The 16,239-nt window shown below is 47.4% G+C and overlaps 1 protein-coding gene across 1 annotated transcript in view; it reads left to right on the forward strand.

The window, feature by feature from the left end:
* Positions 1 to 8,460: 8,460 nt before the first annotated feature.
* The window catches only part of WWC2 (WW and C2 domain containing 2), a 1,026,812-nt gene continuing 1,019,033 nt past the window's right edge, over positions 8,461 to 16,239 (forward strand). Inside the window, exon 1 of the mRNA XM_078677991.1 lies at positions 8,461 to 8,857. Within this exon, the coding sequence (XP_078534117.1) occupies positions 8,730 to 8,857 (128 nt within the window). The 5' untranslated portion in view covers positions 8,461 to 8,729. The remainder of the gene's footprint in view (positions 8,858 to 16,239) is intronic.

Genomic DNA, 16,239 nt, shown 5'->3' on the forward strand with positions numbered 1-16,239 from the left:
CACACAGACCACTAACTAAGTCAAAAGTCTCAGATCGGTAGCCAACACTACAAAGGCTACCAGGAGATACGGTAGACGAAGTATGTGGTCCTGTGAGTCATCGAGCCCCTTGAAAGTGATGGAAGATCCCGGACGACCGAAGAACCGCTGCGACGACGCCAAGACTGCCAAAGTTCACAGTATAAAGACAATTGCACTCATAGCAGTATCACTCGCAAGCCTCCTGCTAATAGTGACAGTCTGGATCATCGAAGAGAGTGCTCCTACTCATCGAACATTTATGCCCACTTTGCAACCCACCACTGAAAAAGAACACTATCTGGTATCACTGTTGCCACGCCTCCGAGAGAGACGCAGAGAGTTCTGGAATAACTATTTTGTCCCACTGCTGCACTAGCACAATCTTGTTGCAAATGCTACGAACTGTTGGGTCTGTGGACTGCTACCACATGCCACTGAACACTCCATCCATTTCATCCCTTCACCTTTCTCTGTACATGGGTCCTGCCTTGCCTGGTTAATGCTGCTACAAGAAAGCTACAGAGACAATACCACATCTGATGGAACAATAAAACAATTCTACAACGAGTTCTGGCTGAACAAAACTGGAAGAACAGCTGTTCCCTTTTGTCCTCTCACTTCCAATGCGACCTTCCCAATGGACATTCCTGCAAAAGAACGAGTGGAAATGCAAGTGTTCAATAATCCAGCCAGACCCACCTTCTCCTTTCTAAAGAAAAGAACAGCTGCAACCACAAATGTGGCCCTATCTGTGGTGAACGTCTCAGGTCTTGTTTGCATCGAAGGCCATGGGACGAAAAATGTAGGCCACAGTACTTGTCGCATCACCAGGACTCTACATACCACCGACCCTCCTTCATTTGTTGCATCACCAAGCATGTACTTCATCTGTGTAACTAAAGCCTACACCTGGCTCCCAAAACGCTGGGGGCACTTGCTACATTGCCTTTGTTCTGCCTCCGACCTACACTGCCCCTGCTGGGCATCACAGAGAAAAGCGGTCCGGAGACACCGACCAAGCAGACTCGGCTGCATCCCAGTTTCTGGATGCAGTTAAAGGCCTTGTTCCACTTTGTGGTCTGATGGCAAACATCCAGGCCATTCGACACCTGTCTAAGGCAGTTGAGATAGCTTTGAACGTAACAGCTGGCATCCTCACCAACAACACTGCCGAGCTTCAAGCGGTCCGCCTCATGACTTTGCAGAATCACCTTGTACACGACGTGGTACTGGCAGACCGCGGAGGAGCATGCCGCATCATCGGTGCCAGCTGTTGCACCTTCGTTCCTGATAGTTCGCCTTGTGTTTATAAGGCAATTGAACATTTGCACAGACTTTCATCAGAGATCCATCAATGACAAGAGAGTAGGACACTTGGAAGCTGGTTTTGGGGGATATTAAAAGAGTGGGGATGGAAAGTATTGATGATCCTCTTGATTCCAGTATTTATAATATGTGCCTGCTACCTGGGGATACACTGCATACCTCCTCTGTGTTCTCTATGTATGAACTCCTTGTGCCCCAGAAATCTAGACTCACACACAGCTCGAATAAATGTAATACACGATACCGAGATACAGGACATTATGGGGATTGAAATAGACTAGCAAGATGTCTTGGGAATGTTCAAAGGGAGGACTGTTAAAAGTAGAATCGACAAACGTGAACATCACCGGCGCCATCTTGGAGAAGTGTGGCTCACTGCTTAGAGCGGCAGTCCCTGGTGTAGAGGCCTGGCCCAGGACCAGGGTTCAAATCCCGCCTCGGCTGATCTCGGTGATCTCGGCGGTTCTTGGGCTCATAAATCCTCTGACCTGATTTCCCGCCTCGGTGCCTACTCTGAGCACGAGTCCCACGCTGCAACTCTGGGCAATAGCTTGCTTAATCTCCATAACGGCCCCCTACAGCGCTGGGGATGCCTGGTTGCACCCTGGGGATGCCCAGGAGTGGACATTTCACGGGAAAAGCCAGGATGGGTTCCCTAGCGGTATGAGTACAGCGCCAGGACACTCCTGAGTATCAGTGCGCTCTATAAATACGCCTACATTTACATTTACATTTACATCTTGCTTAACAAGAGCCGACGGCCGCACGTAAACGGCATCCATTTTAGGTGCCGCAGCCATCTCGCGCTTTGCGAGTCAACCACGATTCACCCTGACCTCGCAACCATCCCCGGCGCTCTGCTCCAGCATGACCAAATGCTTGGAGGTCGTAAACCCTTGTCCTCGCGACAAAACCCCGGAGCCACTTTCCGCCCTAAACACGTTTGTCCTTTCATCCTCCCCGCTCGAGCAGGCCCTTCTGATAACCCCCAACCGCACCTGGTCACTCGATCCGGTCCCCGGCTGTAAAACCAAGCATTGCGGACATACTTTATTGCCCCCACACAGCAGGACTTGTTGCACACACAGAGATGCACGATCTTATCATCTACATAACTCTTAGATCTGACTGATACCAGGCATTTACAGTCCCCATTGGAATGTCCGGCTGTGTGATATCAATCGCCAATCAAGATCCGGGTGGGGGACTATCAACTGTTGGGACTCTGTGAGAACCTGCTGGGGGCGGGAATTCCTAGGATGTTTGACCACCAATAAACTTACTGTAAACTGTATATAATGTGGGACAGCGGAGACGTTGTTAGAACACCTCCAAAAGATATTGACTTGTGTCAGGCCTGTTGTGTTCTCTACTGAAGCAATAAACCCGTTCTTGCTTTCCAGTTTATCAGCGCCTGTCTCTTTATTTGGTAAATATCGATATTGGGATTGAAGGTGTCCTGCTCCGAACAGCCTTGTTATTCGTTAAAGATTGTCTGTTTTCCCTCATTATTCTATAATTCTCCAACGGTATGAGTGAGGACCACATTTGTCATATCGGACTCCTTTGTCATAGCACGCGGCACCTGTCAAGGATGCCCCCTGTCACCGATTATTTTTGAACTGGCAATTGAGCCACTTGCTTTCTCGGTCCGCCAAAGAGCTGTTGATTGGTGAATGAGGGTATACAATCAATGGCACGTAGTTTCCCTGTATGCCACTGATCTATCTGCACGGAAATACGTCGAACCTACCAGAATTTATGACGTTCCAAGAATGGTTTGGGCATGTCAGGATTGAAAGTGTATTGGGACATGTCTCTATTGTTCCCTATGATATCCTTAACTCCAGACCAGGAGTTAATGCTACCCCAGACTCCGCTCCCATGGACCTGTGATTCTTTTAAATACTTGGATTTCCAAGTATATCACTCTTCAGCTGAATTATTTGATGGGAAGTAGTGTTTTGTCCTCTCTGCAGTTCTGGATGGAGTTACAGCTCTCACCCATGGGTCGCATAGTTATCTCTAAAATACTAATACTGCCCAGACTGCTGTACTTTTTTGCTGCCCTAAACCTGTTATTGCCTCAGAAATTCTTTCGGGACTTTAGGTCACTACTGGTGGCTCTCATATGGGGTAAGAGCAGGAAGTGGGTCTCAATTGCAAAACTGTATATACCACTGTCCGAGGGCATGTTGGGAGCCCCAAATTACGAATACTATTATGCAGCCACGCAGTTACAATGGCCAATGCGCTGGCTTGCTAGCCAAAATGTAATGGAGCTGGGACACTGGGTGACTGAAATGTGCCCGACAGCTGTGCTAGAATGGCTTCTGGGCTCAGAAGTTAGAATTCTGAAAAGGCCAGGGAATCTCCTGATGTCCACAGCACGTTCCTGATGGTCCCTTTATCTGCACATGAAACAATCCTTTCCTCGTAACGCCCCAAAACTACCCCTCTGTGTGATCCCCAGTTATGTAGCGCCGGGCCTAAGACCCAAAGCGACTGACTGGGCCAATGCGGGTGTCACCTCATGGGTAGTGGCGTAGCTAGACCTTTGCCCGCCCATGGCGGTCCCTACATTTGTCAACCAGCAGCGGCTGCATTCAAGAATGGGGGTGCTGGCGAGTCATCCGATTGCCCCCCATGATGGCCACATTGAGTAGCGAGGGTGCTGGCAATTGCCACCCCAAGACACCAGGTAAGAACGGAGGGAGGACCCTGCCCCCAAAACATATGCCGCCCGGGGCGGACCGCCTCCTTTTGCTACGCCACTACTCATGGGGAGATCTGTTCAGTGACTCGTTTCTCTGTACATTCAACAACCTGGTGCAGAATTATGGGATTCTCCTAGGGTCCTTTCTTTTTTATGCATCCCTGACACATTAACTACGCATAATATGGGGAAAGACGCATGATGAGCCTGAGACATCTAGACTCCTCAAAACACTTCTTGTACACGATTTTGCCCGGCACGCGATTACAATGCTCAATAATTACATATTCCAGGACAGGGCGCTCCCTCTCACAACCCTTTGGCTTATTTGGATGGAGAACTCTCGACAAAATTGACTGATAAACAGTTAGTTGGATGGTTTGCACTTCCTGCTGGGAATTACTCAGTGCGCAGCAAAGCATTTAACACTAAATACATTTTTGGGTTTAGCTTTGGTGGTTGCTAAGTGCAGGGTGGCCATGTGCTGGAAATCACAATTAGCCCCACCCATTCAATCATGACTCAACGATCTGCGCAGAGCCCTCATTGGTGAACTTGAGATCTCCCATGGGACCATACCAGTTCACTCAACTCCACCCAATCTTCCCGACTAGAGAGCATGCCTCATCTCCATTGAGGACATGTTAGCAGATGCCCCCCATGACTTCCAGTGTCACAGCTTGCCTCCAAACAAGTGGGGTTGGGAAATCGTCTCTGCATCCTAGGAACATATTTGATATCCTGCCAACCTCTTTGCCCACTACTCCCTGGCTCCGCCACCCTCCTCTTTGGAACATCATTGAGTTAATCAATGATTCCATGATCTTACAACACACGATTACCCAGCTCCAACATAGCGTTGGTCCAAGGCAACCCACTTGAACCACAATGTAAAATATAAGAAGGTCTAGGTCCGACCCCCTTTTATTCTGTTTTAAACTACTGTTTAGGATAGTTCACAGCACACATGGCAGAGATTGCAACTCCTGCTTCCATCTGTACATGCTGACAAATGTGTGTTGAGATACTCTGCACTGTATTATTGCTGCATTTATGTTATTTCTGCTGTTATTATTGTACTGTACACTGTACTGATACTATCTGTTATCACATACTCCCGCTATGAACGGAGTACTAAATGTCTACCATCAAATAAATAAATAAATAAATATTCAACAACAAAAAAACGTAAGGCAATGTGTAACGAACTTATGCTGCACCAAAAACAGCAATAACATTAAAATTAAAAATAATAAAAATCTCAAAGCTATTTAAAAAAATTGAGTACCATGTCATAGCCAAAATGACACCAAAATGTCAAAAATCAAATACGGGGAACTGGAGATATTATTTTTTACGTTTTTAAGTAGAAATAGCGCCAAAAAGTACTAATGTCATGACAGAGGCAAAATGTGATGAAGCACAGGTTGGATACACCAATCAGGTTTGTCCTGGCCAAAGATATTAGGGGCCGCTTAGAGATTTTCTTTTTGAAAATAAAAAAAGAAAACACTTTGGTGCAGGGGTTTGTCATGTTGATTGAACCAAACTGTACACAGCAATGACAGGAACCACTGTGACTGCGATTACTGCCAATGCTTTAGAAATGCATGCCAGTTTGGTGGTCATTTCTAAATTTGGCAGGTGTAGTAGTCTTGCAGACGTTAAGTCCTCCACCAGGCCAACGGAGATCACTCTGTCTGCCAAATTATAAACCAGGCACTTCGTTTTTTAGGCCTCAATCCTCCACAGGAGTACATTTCCGGAACCCCCCTGGACCTTAGAGGAGGTACTTAAAGACTTATGGGATTAAGGAGGAGGCTACCAGCAGGGTTCAGCCCAGGTCCAGTTACCAATCCTCAGCTGAGTACTTCCACGAAAAGGCCTATTTACAGTTTTTCTCTTCCTGGAACCACACAGGAGGTCAGTCAGCTGTCCCTTGGTGTCCACTTTTTGGTCCTGCGTACAAGACAGAGCAGGACCTGTGGAATGGGATTCCTCTCATGTCACAGAAAGCAGGTCCAGTCCTTTTCTGATCTTCCGCAGGTCCAGAAGGTGTTCTGCAGTTAGAATGTGGAGGTGCCGCATTTATGCCTGGAACAAGCTAGTGGGTTGGGGTGACTCCTGAGCATGTCTTTACCAATGGTATAAAAATTCCAGGGCCCACTCTACCCACGTTTTCAGTTATTCCTGTTTAACTTACTGCAAACAGGCCCAAAATGTCAAGTGTCATGGCATTTTCAATATGGCAAAAGACTTTGGCCATGCTAAACTTGGGGTCTGAGGTCTGGGCGGGGGGCGGGTAGTGTACTATGGCATTTCTAGTGTCCTCCCACATCTAACAGCAGTATGATGCGAGAACTGTACCCACAACAAACCAGATACAGAAGTCTGGTGGGTCAAACACAGGGCCCTCCAGGAACTACACAGTGGCTATTGTCTTGCCATCCTGTTATTTCCCTTTCATGTGTGCCCCAAGTGTTACATGTGGTTCACAGACCTGTCAGGCAGGATTTGACACTGTCCTGTCAAAAGGAGGCCCATCCCCTCCTGCTGTATTCTGCAGAGTTCAGAGGAGTCTTGTTGTCTTTTAAGGTAGCCTATTGTTTGCTCCTGCAAGGTATTTCATGCCTTTTTCACATCTATATATGGCTGAGCACAAGCTGGTAGCTCGTAGAGGATTATGATAATAAGCCTTCTGACAGTTCAGCCAGGTAAAAGGTAACTTTTTAATAGTTACCTTTCCTTAATATGTATTATAAATCCGACTTTACCATTAAATTTGATTTTTAATAACTATTAAAAATTGTTTTTTAAATATTTATCTAGATGTTCCATTCCAGAGATATAATTTTAGTATTTTAATTTGTATTCTGTTTTTCTACACAGGACAGCTAGGCTTGCCACAGTGAAAATAGCTTTTATGGTGTTGTCAATGTAAGGACATGGTAATATTAATTTTCTACGTCCCACTTATAAATACCATCCACCCTTCCTTTTGTGCTGCAACACTTACGTAGAGATGACTTACTAATATCTAAAAGAGAGGTTTTTTTACCTGTTAAAATGATGTATTTTGAAAGCCGGAATGCGTGTTTTGCACTGTTACAATCAGGCTGCAGTGGTAGGCCTGGAGCCGTATTTGCACTGCCACTGCAGTGGATGTCACAATGGGTGCTGCAGTGCACCAGTAGAATTTAACTTCAAGGCACTTGGGTATACTTTGTACCATATACTTAGAACTTATATGCAGGCTAAATATATCAATTAGGAGAATGTCAATTTGACCTTGTACAAAGAGGAAGCACAGGCCCTTTAATATTGGTTATCGGGGTAAAATGCCCATGGTACTAAAGAAAGCAAAAAATATTGGGTCCAGCAAAAGCTGAAAAATGTGGGGTGGCCACGCAGAAAAGGCTGACTTTCTACAAGCACTTGCTGTCTTGGCTAAACGTTGGTAGTTTCAAGTAAATTGCACGTAGTGCATATTAAAACTCCAGATAAATAAATACCTGTAGCAATTCATGTTAACTATTATCCATCACCTACGAATCTTCCATGTTCCTTCCTAAGTTCTGCAACACTACACTTGCAGTTTGATACATAGGTTCCAACCGACCGCATGTCATGTGTCGATCAGGCATTCAATCAGTCAAGGCTTTTTTGTTAACATTTTTCATGCTTGTATACCCGACTCACAACAAGTACACTAAGAAACGAAAAACTACAAGTCCCAGAATTCAGTGTTGCTGGCTGAAAATGCACTGCTGGCTGAAGGTGGCGCTTGTGAATGTAGGACCACTTAGCGGAACTGGTTACCTACGTAGCGCTTTATAAAAATCCATATGACTATATTACCGAATCCATCAGTCTGTACGGGAGAAAGTTTCTCACATTTCGCTGCTTTTCTCCTGGACTCATACACCTTGGAACCAGGAAGCCTCAGTTACAATCCCCGTTTCCATACTTCGTCTCATATTGGACACATCACTTTATAACCCTGTTTCACTTCCCGCGTGTGCCAAAATAGGGCGTGCCCTGCCCAGTACAGATTTTTTCGCCATGTGCTATGCACAGCGCGCGCCAACTAACTAAGTTTGAAGGAACGGCTGACTTTTAAAGAAATCCTTACTAGTACCAGGAAGAGAACATCCGGGTTTGTAAGGGGTGTGCGCCTTTTTAGCAAGAAGGCTGCCGTAGTCCCCCGGGCCGCCCCTCCCCCTCGCTCTCCTGGTCTGTGTCTGTCACCGGCAGGAGTGCTCGCCGCAGACAGCGCGGGCAGGGTTAAGGCTCAGGAATGCCGGAGAGAGGAATGTGCATGCAGATGAGCCCATGCTAATCTCATGCTAATGAGCCCCTGGCTGGGCTGCTTGGGAACAAGGCAGGGTTATTGGCTCTCCCCCGGTCCCAATGCAGACGGCTTTCTCGGCGCAGGGCTGCCCGAGCCCGGGAGGAGGGACGCAGGCAGACATGGTGGACTGAGCCCGGGTGGATTTTTTTGGTTTCTTGCCCCCAAAACTGGATTTACATACTTCGAGTAGCACTTTTTTCTCCGCGTTTTTTTTCCTCTTTGGTGCGGGAGAACTACTTTGTTTTTGTCCGCTTGACTTGGCGGCCCCCACCCCGCTCCGTCCCGTACTTATGGAGGAGTTTGCGGGGCTTGACCATGCCTAGGAAGGGGAATGGACAGCTGCCTTTACCCGATGGCTGGGAGGAAGCGAGGGACTTCGACGGCAAGGTTTTCTACATTGACCACAACACCAAGCAGACCAGCTGGATCGACCCGCGGGATAGGTAGGAAGCGGCAGAAATACACTTTACTACAGTGTTCGGAGGGGGCGAAGGAAGGGGCACCGGTGGGGGGAGGGAGGAAGGGGCGGAAACGTGGGATTCTGGAACGGGAACTGCACTGGACACTTGATGCACACAGCACAGCGCACATGGGATCCTTACACACACTGCTCATGACACATGGGGTCCCAGCACGCATACGACCCGAACTTATAAACGGCGGCGGGCACAGGGTGCCGGGTCACTCTCCACAGGCCACCGGGGTCCTAACGCATGTATCCAGCGCGCGCGCATAATGCACAGGGGAGAAGAGGTAACATGTGCCCTGTATGTACTGCAAGTAACACAGGGCGTCCAACAGACACACTCACGCAGCATTTGATACATGGGACCAAACGCATACACTGCATGGGGCACATGTCACGTTTTCTGCATTGAACACATGGGGTGAAGGGCATGTGGGACCAAGCACATGCACCCCCATGTGGCGCATAAGATCCCATCACAGAAGTCCTCTGCATAGGACACGCAATGGGTCAACGACACATGGGACATCAAGAACATGCACTACACGAGGCCTGTTGGGTCCTATTGCTCTGGGTACATGGGATCCAGGGCAGAGAAACTGCCAGGACAACAAATACACCGAGTCCAACCCACCACTGCACAAGCGGGTCACTGCACAGGCCATAAGAGAGAAACTCGTGTAGACTGCACAGTGCACGAGGAGGCTAAGCACAGCGCTGCGCTGCGCAAGGTACGTGGCATCCCATGACACACTCCACACCACATGCAGGCCTAGCATGTGCATTTCACATGACACCTGGGGCTCAGTACACGCACCGTGGATGTGGAAAGGTGGTTAATACATGTAGTGCAAAGGACGCAAAGTGGACAGCACCCTCACTGCACAGGACAGGGCCCATCACGGTACCCGCACAAATACTGCGTACAGTGCTCGTGTCCAGAGAACACACACTGTACAGGACACACAGTACCCCCGCACATGCTTGGCATAGCTCACCTGTGGCTCCAGCAAACGTGGTCCCAGCACTCGAGCACTGCGCTGGAGATGTGGCGTGTCAGCCCATAGGATAAGTACCGTGGTAACAACCACTTACTGTTCCTGCACACCCCCTCCACAGCTGCACATCGGCTGCCCTCGCACATGCCCTAGACAATATACATGGCTTCAGGCAGAGACCCGGGACCCCTGCAGGAACTCCGCATGAACATATGTGGCTTCATCTCATACTTACCACAAGAGACACTGGCGCATACAATTCACGTATACACGAGTAAATGCACCTCCAGTGCACATGGTTTAGAGTGCTGACCACAACAACTGCACAGAACAAATAAGGTCCCCATCACAGAGTGCACAGGCGGCTAAGGGCGTGAGCGTGGGAATCGAGCACACGCTCCGTAAAGGTCACTTCTGGCCCCAAGACAACCCTGCACTTAAGGAGAATCCGCACATACAGTGCAGGGGGGGGGGGGGCATTGGTCCGACCGCCCGCACGCCGCAAAACATACAGCACAGAACACCAGGCCTTCAGCTTATACCCTCTGCACAAGACAGGGGGACTCCAGCACATGCACTGCACAGAACACAATGGCTCCAGTACCTGCCTGTAAGGCTCTGGGCAGGGAGAGCCTTGACACATTACCTTAACACATTTATTGCACAGAACCTTCACATGACATGGTATCCCAACACGCACACGTGACACCTTAGCACACGAAACCTGTGACCCCCCAAGACCGAGACGTCATCACCTAGACTGCACACGGGTCTTAATCGGGGCACGTGGGCGCCGGCCTGACAGTGCCAGCACACGCAGCCCCTAACAGGTTGGACTCCTGTATGTCACCTGCACCCCCAGTGCATGTGCTGAACCGGACTCATGTTGCTGCAGCACATGCGCCAAACATGAGACCGCAAGCCCCCACTGCACAGATCACACATGGCTTGAGCACATTTGCCGCACAGAGCATTCCCTGCATACGAGAGTCTCGATGGATCCCAACGTGTATGCTGCACAACGCATGTGAGTCACAAGGCATATTGTATCAACAGAGGGCACCCAGGGACAACACCTCAGTGCCTTTCTGCACCTGACACATGGGTCTTCGAGGCACTGAAAAGGGCACGTGTGGCCACAGCACATAAACTACACAAAACAACGAGTCCCAGCACATACTGCACAGGCTTAGCACATCATGTAATCACAACCTAAGGCACCCCTTGCATACACCGACCAGAATACAGCGAGCCCCCGCCTCCCGTCGTTTGGGGCACAAAGTAAGGTATCCCCCTCACACACTGCACACAACTTATGGAGCTTGGCCGCAGCAGACTGTAACGCCCCGCGGGGCAGTTTATGGCCTGCGAAGGGCCCGTGAGGTACATGAAACTCCGCAATTACTGCGACATGTGGCATTAGTAATGAAGTGACGTGGATGCATGGCGCGCAGGAGGTGGACGGTTTGGGCAGAAACACCCGCGTCGAGTACCATGTGTGCCCCGCTATATTCCGCTCCGATGCCTTGTTTCATGCACGAGGCCTTAGAAGAGACAACTTTCCGACAACGGGGGAGGGATACCGACCGGGGAGCACGAGTGCTGCACCCGTGCTTCGGTATTGTGTGCAGCAAGCCCCGGCGTTGTCCCGGTGACCGAGGGCTCGGAATCTACATCTGCCCCACACCCGTGCGTAAAGAGAGGGCGCATGACGGAGGCAGCGGGCAACGAGACAAAACACGGGGTCCTCTCTGCCAAATAATAGCAAAGGGGACCCGAGGGAGGGCACTACGAACCCCCCTTTCTTTGTAGACCGTAGTGGGAGGGGTTGAAGCGATACAGAGAGGCCGAAAAGGGAGGGAAGGGGGTAGGAGGACGCGAACGTATCGGCGCACGAGCCCACTTTGGGAAGGGGAGGGCCGAGGGCCGGCCAGAGCCAGGCTGTTTGGAGGGAATGAGTGTCTGAACCCCAGAGAGGAGGGAGTGACTCGGAGGAGGCCCGGGTTAGTTCGGAATCGATAAGAAGTTCTCAGGAAGAACGCGCTCTTACAAATCATAACTTTCCTGTCGGAGAAGGACCGCCACCCTTGAAGTGGCTCTTAAAAGACGCGCTTTCCCTTGTTCGTGGACTTTAAGCGGGACAGGGAACGGAGGTCACCGCAGCCGGCAATGGAAGGGACCTTTATGGTGGCAGGGGCCCCCTCCCACACCCACGCCCGGCGCAGAGGACGCCCCTACGTTTCGGGGGTGTCCAATTCAGTCTGCTAAAGTACATGGATGTCAGTGAGGTGTGGGAAGTTAGGGGGCATCCCACTCTCCAGTTAAAGGGGGTGGGGGAGGAGTGCTGGGCCGTCACTCGATCAGAAAGCTACGCATGTTGTTGTTGGTTCTACACACAGGGAAATTACATCTGCGACGCGTCACGGATACCCACAAGGGCTCGGGCTCCGGATATTTGGCTGCGACGAGGCCGGAACGCTTGGCTATTGCCCATGTTGTTTTGTAAGCGAGCATGACCACATCCAACTATAAATAGTTTGAAAGATCTGCATTTTTTTGCATCGCCGTGTAGATGGACACCGCCCCTGTGAATACATGCATTGTTTAATAACAGATTGAACTTTACGACGGGGAGCAAGCGCGGAATGTCCTGTGACGCGATCAACAGCATTCAAAACACTTTTTTTTTTTAAAGACTGGCAAGGGAGCACGCGAGCAGGTTCATATATTGCTCGGACATTATTTCAATTGACACACTGTGTAACTTTTGAACAGACCATGTCTTGGGTACAAGTAAAGACAGCCAATTTCACCCCTATTGAAATGAATAAAAGGTCACGCTGCACACACTTTACTGGACAGGACTCGAGCACGGCTCAGTCTGGGGTCAAGAGGTCATGGAAGAGAGCTGCGGCGAAGTCACCTTATTCTTGTTTGGATTTAACGGCACCTTTCACACACTATCCCTGCCAGCTCCCGTTCATATTTACAACTATAAGAACGCGTGGGACGCCTTTGCCACTGTTCTGTGCAATGTTTATACAAGTGTGTCATACATTTGAAACAATGTATCAGCCCCTCTAGTCGCACTGTGTTTATTTTTTAATCGTTTTTTTATTGCAAATATAACAGGATATGTTAAGCACATGAAAACAATTGTACATGAAATACAATTAATACATTTGAAGATAAATTGAACAAAGAAAGGGAGGATCAAATAGCATTCATGTATGTCAATCAACTGCATATGAGAACAATCACCTCAACATATCTCTTGAATATATCAAATAACACTTAAGTGGATACAACTTCCAGGATAGTTATATTCCTAAATATAAATGAGGTAACAATGTTACAGCTGTTGTCATTCCAGAAAAGGGTTTCCAAATACAAAAAAATTGTTACAAGTTGTCATTTTGGTTATACATCATTTTCTCAAATGTTGCCACTTCTTACATATCTTCAAGCCAGGATTAAGTTGCCTGGAGTATATTTATGTTAAAGAGACCAAGGGCTGTGGAAAGCCATTTATACGTTTGTATAGGCATTGGGGGAGGGGGTGGGGTGCGTCAGACGGATCATGCAAAGTGACAAACATGCAGATAAGGAAAAGTTAATGGGAGAGCAGTCATTCAAATATAAACTTGAAACCCAAAAATATTTATTTGAGGTTCCCTCAATATATGAACAATGTCACAATCTGTTTACTGGTTTCTCCAACAGAGAGAGGTGGGGCTATGTTTGACTAGATATAGCTTACGAAGCTGGCCAGTGCCAGCAATGCAGTACTCTAAAATAACTAAATTTAGGATGAGAATCTCTGCACCTCTTGTAGTTTTCTAGGAAGGTGTCCCAACTCTCGTCCGAAAATTGTATGTTTGATCGTGAAGACCACCACTGTTGTAATAAGGAAGAGAGGTCAGTAGAGAAAGAAAATTCAATTTTTTTTTTTAAGAAGAAGAAGAAGAAAACTTGTATTGTTTCAGTTAATTAAAACCACAACAATACATTTAAAAAGAGTCGACTAATGTGTTTAACATTTCTTGATATATAAGTACGATCTCTGTTGGTATGCTCTAGAGCATTCTCAGTCTAATACCAAATTTGTTATTTAAATAGAATAAAACGTAATTAAAATACAGTCTGTCTAATTTAGTGCAGAAGGTCTTGGTTTTTTATCACTTTTTTTGTTCCAGAGAGCTCTCTCCCCGGGCTACCACAGTTATGTTATCCTTTTATTGACTGGGTGCCAGGGAAAATTCAATTTAGATCTTGTATGAACCAGAAACTGTTTGTTCCCTTGCAATTCTTCTTTGTGTGTGTATATATTGTGCACTTGGGCATATGGGAGTTATGTCGTGAGTTTTTATCGTTGTCGATGGAAGAACACCTGCAAGTTGATTGTATCTATAGAGTTGTGAAGGAGGGAGTCCGAAATCTTGTTGTATTTGTAAGAATGAATTTTAGGAGTGTTGTTGGCTGAGTATAACATTGACTTGATTTAGTTTTTGTTTGGGCCAGAAGGGCCTATTAAACTCACTTCCCTTATATAAGATGTGTGCATTGCTCCAGAATGGAGCGTGGAGATGTAAGCGGTTATGTGAAGGCATTCGTTCATGCGCTTTCTGCCAAGCTGATTGTGATGAATAGATGACTATGTTAGTAGAATTCGTAAATTGTGGGCGATTAGTGTAGTCGATTGCTAGCTCTGTATCGGTTTCGGGTAATGTCTGCTCAATTGTGACCCAAAGGGGTGTGTTCCCGTGAGTGGGTAGTATGTGTGTGTGTGTGTATATATATGTATGTGTACATATATTGCAAGAAGTTGTACAATCCAATAGCTTCTAAATGAGGCAAACGTAGACCCCCTTTTGCTGAAGATTAAATGTAATTTTGAGCTCTTCAATGTGGTCTGTCACCCCCCCCCCCCCAAACAAAATGCGAATTAATAATGGAAGTCGCTGTTTTTAAAGAATGAACGTGGAATAGTTAGTGATGGTGGTGCAATCCCAAAAATATAATTATATTTGGCAATCCTATTCATTTTAAGTTCGCCGCCTCCCAGACAGTGCAGCTGACTGGTTTGCTAAAGACATCTTGGGGACAGTCAAATGTTGACCTAGGAATGCATTCCGCCTGTTGCTTACCATTGGCTTTGTGGTTTGTAACTCATATTTTCTGGCTTTCTACTTGCTGACTTTATTTGCTTTAGGCTGACCAGCTCGAGTTCATCCATCTCGTTTCCCAAACCTTGTTTACTGTATTCTTCCACAAACTCGATGTTAAGTTTTTTTTCTAGCACCCAACAAAATTTAAATATCTGTAAATGAACTGTGCTGATGATCAAATCTATGCATTGGGTAATGACATTTCTACATGTTATCTTTTGTGCGTTGTATACTATTATCAGTAAAACTGTATGTGAGAGCAAATTTAATGGTAATTTCAACTGAAGATGTGTTGTCTGTAGTGACAGTATGCTACCATACCATGCATAGTCCACGTTGCTCCACTCTACACCACACCATACCACGCCACTGCACTCTACTCTGCACCACTCTACACTATGCTACTCTATACGTCACACTCTGCTCCACTGCACTCAGACCCTCTACTCTTCATGACTGCACTCTTTACCACTCCACTCTGTGCTACTGCACCCTAGCCTCCACCATTCCACACTGCACCACTCTATGCCACTTCACTCTACGTCACTCTACTCTCCAATACGGCTCTCTCCACTACTGAAATCTAAGCCACTCTACATATCTCCACTCTGCGCCACTGTACTCTATGCAAATCCATTCTAAGCCATTGTAATCTACTCTGCACTCTTCAACGCGCTACTCTAGACCACCAAACTCTATGCCACTTAACTCTACTCTAAAACAATCTACTCTATGCTACTGCAGTTTACACCACTCTATTTCACTCTGTGCCATTTCACTCTGCGCAACTCCACACCACAGCACTATATGCCACTGCACTTTGCACCGATGCTCTCTACACCACTTTACTCAAAACCAATACATTCTGTGCTACTGCACTTTATGCCAATCTACTCTGCACCACTGCACTGTATGCCACTATACTCTCCTCCACACCATTGCACTCTGTCGCTTTACTCTACACCTCTTTATGCCACTGCACTGTACACCAATGCACTCTATGCAACTGCACTCTACACCAATGCACTCTGTGCCACTCTACTCCACTGCACTCTTCAACCCTCTACTCGGCAGCACTGCACTCCCTGCCAATGTGCTCTATGCTAGTCTACTCTATGCCACTGCACTTTACTTTGCACCACTCTACTGCACTCTAAAACAATACACTCTACGCCACTCTAATCTACTAGGCA

Source organism: Lissotriton helveticus, chromosome 2_2 (genome assembly GCF_964261635.1).
Source record: "Lissotriton helveticus chromosome 2_2, aLisHel1.1, whole genome shotgun sequence".
NCBI classification, from domain to species: Eukaryota; Metazoa; Chordata; class Amphibia; order Caudata; family Salamandridae; genus Lissotriton; species Lissotriton helveticus.